Source organism: Malurus melanocephalus, unplaced genomic scaffold (genome assembly GCF_030028575.1).
Source record: "Malurus melanocephalus ecotype Western Australia unplaced genomic scaffold, MMel_1.1 scaffold_201, whole genome shotgun sequence".
In the NCBI taxonomy this organism is placed as follows: domain Eukaryota; kingdom Metazoa; phylum Chordata; class Aves; order Passeriformes; family Maluridae; genus Malurus; species Malurus melanocephalus.
In genome coordinates this window covers 894,875-900,874 of record NW_026623433.1, presented here as the reverse complement: position 1 = coordinate 900,874, position 6,000 = coordinate 894,875, and the positions used below count along the sequence as shown (strand labels likewise).

The window sequence follows — 6,000 nt, the reverse complement described above, 5'->3', positions numbered from 1 at the left end:
TCTGCACAAACCCTTTCCAGCAGCTGCTCCAGCTGGGGCAGCACAGATCTGAGTGTGCAGAGCCAATGGAGCTGGCAGGAGGCTGCCCCAGAGATTTCCTCAGAGCTCAGGGAAAAGCTGTGGCATGGAGGGGCTGGAGTGGATGAGCTCAGCTTTAGCTGGGAGCCCCATCCCACCAGGTTTCTCCCCATGGAGATGCTGAAGGGATTCAGGAGCCCAAGTTCCCTGTCACCTTGTCCTCTGTCCCAGCACAGGGAGTGGGAAGAGTTTGGGGTGGCGTTGGCTGTGCCCCACCCCTGCCCCACCCCAAGGTGRGGGGCACAGCGAGGGCTCCCCCCATGCCAGGGGGCACAGGAGCAGCCCCCAGCACACACAGCAGGGCTGGAGGGGCAACTGCTCCTGCCCCAGGGGGAACCACGGCCAAGTGACCACAGTGATCTGGCAGGGCCAGAGGGGCTGGGGGCTCTGAGCCCTTCAGGGACCAAACCCAACCCAGCAGGGCCACAGGGGCTGGAGGATCTGAGCCCTACAGGGACCAAACCCAACCCAGCAGGGCCACAGGGGCTGGGGGCTCTGAGCCCCACAGGGACAAAACCAAACCCACCAAGGCCACAGGGGCTGGAGGATCTGAGCCCCAGCCCTGGAAAGGGTTTGTGCACAGAGATCATCCCCAGATCAGATGCAACCCAGCTTCTGCCAGAGCCACCCATGGGCACTGGAGCACAGGCCATCCCAGCCAGGCCCCACAGCTCCCAAAAGGAGTGGGGTGCTCCAATGAGATGCCACCCAGGGGTGCCTGATGCATTGKKCTGACYCCAAAAYCTCCCCAAAYCCTCCCCATCAGCCCCTGCAGCAGCTCCCGAGCTGGGGCAGCCCAGAGCTGCTCCCCGAGGTGCTGAGGGCACAGAGGAGTTCCCAGGGTTGGGTGGCCCTACCTGTGTAGCCGGCCAGGGCAGCAGCAGGGATGACAGGCTTGTCCTTGTTCATGTCGGCMCGGTCCCGCACATAGTCCTTGAAGGTGCCCTTGGGCTTGTGGCTGGGCAGGGTGGCAGGRTAGTCCTCAGAGTCGAAGCTGTCATAGGAGGGGACGCGCTGCAGGCTCTGGAAGGAGGACTGGCTGCTCCACGACTGCGTCAGGCGGTCACAGCTGTCATAGCTCTCGATGCTCTCAAACGAGTCCTGACCACCAAGCTTACCTGGAGGGACAGAGCAGGTGAGAGGGGCCTGGCCTAAAACCCTAGCCATAACCCTTACCCTAACCCTAACCTAAAACCTTAACCCTAGCCATAACCCTTACCCTAACCCTAACCCTAAACCCTAATTCTAACCTTAATCCTAACCCTAACCCTCACACTAACCCTGGAGGGACAGAGCAGGTGAGACAGGCCAAGCCTAACCCTAAACCTAACCCTAACGCTAAAACCTAACCCTAACCCTAACCCTAAACCTAACCCAAACCCTAACCCTAACCCTAAACCTAGCACTAACCCTGCCAGGATGGGGCTGTGGGTGCTGGCCCTGTCCAGCCCCATCTCCCAGGGAAGCACAGCCCACACCTGAGACTTTGGTTACCTTTGTCACACAGAGCAGGGCTGAGCCCTGGAAAACTTCACGCAGAAGAGGAAGGCAGAGAGAGATGGAAAAATCCCAAACACAGCTGTTCTGCCCAAGAATGAGGCTTGGGGCTGACTGGGAATGGTCTCTTGTTTCCAAAAGGCCAAGTCACAGAAAGAATTCACTTCAGATAYTCAGTTCTGAGTTCAGGAGCCTGAACATGGGCACTGCAGGACCTCTTTATTCACAGGGTGGGCAGGCCCTGGCACAGGGTGCYCAGAGRAGCTGTGGCTGCCCCTGGATCCCTGGAGTGTCCAAGGCCAGGGTGGGCAGGGCTTGGAGCAGCCTGGGACAGTGGRARGYGTCCCTGCCCATGGCAGGGGGTGGAATCARTGTTMAGGTCCYKTCTRTGATTCTCTGATTGCTGTGATTTTCCTGCTCTTGCTGTTGAGGGATTTTGGGGCACCCCAGTAAATCCCCCATTACATCTGCCAGCCCTATTCAAACACTGCTGGGACACACCCAGCTCCTTCTCTTCTGATGTTTCCAAGCCCACAGAGCAGCCTTTTGCTGCCATCTGCTCCAAGCAGCCCCAAATCCCCAGCCAGCAGCAGGCTGGATGGAGGAGGAGAGCCCATGGCTGGGAGCTCCAAGGGCTTTTCCCAGCTCTGCTAAGGTGAGCACAGCTGCCTTGTGTCAAAGTCACTCTCTGGGGTATTTTTAGTGGAAGCCAGAACACGGGAGGTCAGATCCTCAGCAGAGCTGATTTACACCCCCAGAGCCYGCCTGTGCAGCCTCTGGGCTGAGACAGAGCTAAAAAAGGACCCAAAGAAAAAACCAGAATCGCTGCCTCTGATCTCCCCACGCTGCCGATTGCTCAACATCTTTCCTGACGAGCTCTGAGTGTAACAAGATCATTCAAGTTCACTAATTTCCCAAACCCAGCTAAAAACAGCTGCTGGGRTTGTGCAAGAGCTCCTGGATAAATTTCCACTGGCACAGCCACCCGCAGCCCGGGCCCCAAGAGCAGATCCCAGGGGAAGGGGAACGTGGAAGGGCTGGCACACGCCCCCAAAGAGTTGTTGTGCTGTAGTTTGAAGAGAATTCGCTGTGAAAAACTCAGCTCCTGCCCTGATTGCTGCCTGGAATTGTTGGGAGTTGTGATCCATTGGCTTCACTCTGCTGGGACAGCCCCATTTCAAACTTTTTTTTCTTTTTTCTGTCTGTTTTTTTGAGAATTTTCCACTCCAGTCCTTCCCCGAGTCTTGCTGAGGAGAGCACAGAACTGCTGGGTGTGTGCATTAATTGGCATAAYCAATTAATAAACCAATCCCTGAGCAGTGCCACAGCACAGGCTCCTTGAGAAAAGGAATTCAAAACCTGACAGAGATGTGATTTGTGTCAATCCATTGAAAATTCACCTCAACTCCAGCTGGCTGAAACAATCACACCCTGCACTCACTCAGGAGAGGTTTAAAAGAGTTCAGCAGCTCCACTTTTCCAATCAGACACCCTCGCTGATGGGGCAGAGAGAAACAACTCCCGTGGGACCCCAAAATCCCCTTCTCAAACCCTCACACGAGGTGACTGGGTGGGAAACTCTCACCCCAAGGTGATGCTGAAGGGCTTGACTTTGTGCCAGACTCACCTTGTGAGACAATACAAGGTGAAGATGGACATGAATATAAATGACCTGGGCTCTGCTTTCTATTAAAACTCTTTTTTCCCCTCTCTTGGAGGATTTGTGCCCCCCAAAGGCCCCTCTGTGGCTGAACTGTTGCAGTCTGAGTGCTCAAGGCTGTGCTTACAGCAGCACCAAGGGCTCTCTCTCCCCTGCCCTGACACCATTTTTGGGTTTGTCACAGAGGACAAGCTCGAGGTGCAGTTGCAAAAGCCTTCCTGAGCCATTGCAGTGTGAGGATGATGAAATCACCTGTGTTAGAGAGAAGGGCAAGAAAAGGGAAAGGCRCTGCTGAAATTGAGGCACAAAAACAGCCCCAAAAAGAGAAGTTTACCCCAAATTAAAACACTGCTGCCCTTGTGGCTCAGGTCAGCTCTCTCAGGAGRAGAGAGATATAAAGATATACTAAAATAACAAATTCCCTGTAATTGTCTCTCCCAGCCTGGAAAAGGAGTGGGAAAGCTCCGATGAGCTGCATGTGTGAGGCAGCCCTGGAGAGCAGCTCTGGCTGTCCCAGGAGGGCAGCTCATCCTCATCCTCATCCTCATCCTCATCCTCATCCTCATCCTCATCCTCATCCTCATCTCATCCTCATCCTCATCCTCATCCTCATCTCATCCTCATCCTCATCCTCATCCCCATCCCCATCCTCCTCTCAGGATAAACGGGCTGAGTTGGTCACAGCCAACCTGGCTCAACCAGAATGAATTGAGGGCCTGGGGACACCTGGATTCCACTCAGGTCACATCTCCTCCCTGTGCCTCAGCCTCCCTCCCTGGGATCAGGAGATAACGATCCCCTTTGGAAGGGATTTTGAGCTCCAGGGATTAAACTCTGCTTTGAACAGAGGCAGAGCCCCATCCCCAGCCTGGCAGCGCTGATGTGATCACAAAGCACTCGGCCATGGGGCTCCCAATCCCATAACATTAATTGGGAAGGGTTTTGGGCTCAGATCTMCAAAGCACTCAGGTGTTTAAATCCCACCGTTGCTAACAGGAATCTGTAACTCTTTGGAGAGGAGCTTTCAGGGGCTCCTTCAGCTCTTCCCCTGCACCTCCTAACAAAGCCCAGGAATTGCCTACAGCAGAATATTTCAAACGAGCAGCCATCAAATCCCTGGAGATAATGGATAAAGGCTTTGGATCATAGAGTGCAAAGCTCTTCAGAGCCGTGCACAGCAATTCCTGATGAGAACTTGTGAAGAATTKGTGGGGCTTTGCCTGGGCTCCTGAAAAAGGGGATTTGTACAAGCAGCACCCAGCAGTTTGTCCTCCCTGATAACACAAAAGCTCATTTCCATTTCCCTCCAGTCTGACATCAAAGTGCAGCACCAGAACTGCTGCATTTCTGCAGATGCTGTAAAAACAGGCAGTGGAGGAGAGGAAAGGAAAAACTTTCCCTGGAGAAAAATTCAGGGATGGCTCAAAGCCACCAGGGAATCCAACAGGTGCTGGGAGAGGGCTGTACAGCTCCCTTGGTGTCCCCAGAGCCCATTCCCAGGGGAGGCAGGGTGAGCGGAGCAGGAAGCCAGGCCAACCCCGAATTTAAGCCCAGCTTTTCCCAGGTTTAATCCCRGTTTTACCTCGGCTGGCACGGCCCATGCACATGTTGTCCGGGGTCACCACCTCCTGTTTGATGGAGAAGTAGTCGTTCTGCAGCGCGTCCTGCGGCGCCTCGCGCAGCAGCACCGAGGGGTAGTCGCTCTCGTACTTGAGGGACAGCAGCTCCTCCGAGCTGATGGGGTGCAGGGTCTGGTAGGACTCGGTGATAAAGCTGGGCTCGGAGAACTCGGAGGGGGGCACGCACTGGGCGTGCTCGATGCCATAACCTGGGGGTGCAATGGGAGAGTCAAACCTCACCCAAAACAGCTCTGAGTAACCAGAGCATCCCCCACCCCCAGCCCTGGGCACTGATTTGGGGGAGGGTCCCAAAAGATACAGAGGTGGGGTCTGGAAAATGTGGCACTTCAGCAAAATCAGCCATMCCCAACCACCCTCAACGTGCATCCTCAATCCACAGCTTCTAGAATTACCTAAGGAGAAAAAAGAAGCAAATTCCTCCCAAGGGAGCAGCCAGAGGGAAAAAGCTAGAAAATCCTGGGGAGTGGGGTCTCAGCAAAGGAAATAAGGGCAAAAATGCTTAAACAGATTGGAAAAGGTGAGGCCCTTCCACAACCACCTGTCCTCAGTGCCAGAGCCTGCACTCCCAATCCACAAAATCCCAGATGGGTTTGGGTGGGAAGGAATTTAAAGCTCATCCAGTGCCACCCCWGCCATGGGCAGGGAYACCTCCCACTGTCCCAGGSTGCTCCAARCSCYGTCCAGCCTGGCCTTGGGCACTGCCAGGGATCCAGGGGCAGCCACAGCTTCTCTGGGCACCCTSTGCCAGGGCCTCACCCCACTCTGAGTAAAGAATTTCTCCCTTACACCTGATCTAAATATCTCTTTTTCAGGTCAGTGGGTTTTTTTGCTGGTTCATAAAATACCTCCCAGATTTTCTTAAAGAACATCCCAAAGCAATGGCAATGGGAAGTGCAGGAGCACAGGTTGGGGACTCAYCCCTGTCCCTGCTGGGCTCTTCCCTGGCAATCCAGAATGAAGCGTTCTTCCTCCTTTCCCTACATTTTTTAATAGGATTTTTATAATTCTCACTACTCAGGTGCGCTGAGGTCACTTTGAAAGTCTGCTGAGCTACAGTTAAACACAAATAATGCTTGAAAAATCAGATTTTGGCACCAAAAGGTACAGAAGCTTCCAAACAAATCC

General features: G+C 54.2%; 1 protein-coding gene across 3 annotated transcripts in view; it reads right to left on the bottom strand.

Annotated features, from left to right (window-relative positions):
* The window catches only part of ETS1 (ETS proto-oncogene 1, transcription factor), an 82,263-nt gene that overhangs the window by 16,152 nt on the left and 60,111 nt on the right, over positions 1 to 6,000 (bottom strand). For all 3 annotated transcript variants that reach the window (XM_057373522.1, XM_057373519.1, XM_057373523.1), the window contains 2 exons: positions 4,818 to 5,063; positions 936 to 1,196 (listed from right to left, as the gene is read on the bottom strand). In XM_057373522.1, the coding sequence (XP_057229505.1) occupies positions 936 to 1,196; positions 4,818 to 5,063 (507 nt within the window). The remainder of the gene's footprint in view (positions 1 to 935; positions 1,197 to 4,817; positions 5,064 to 6,000) is intronic.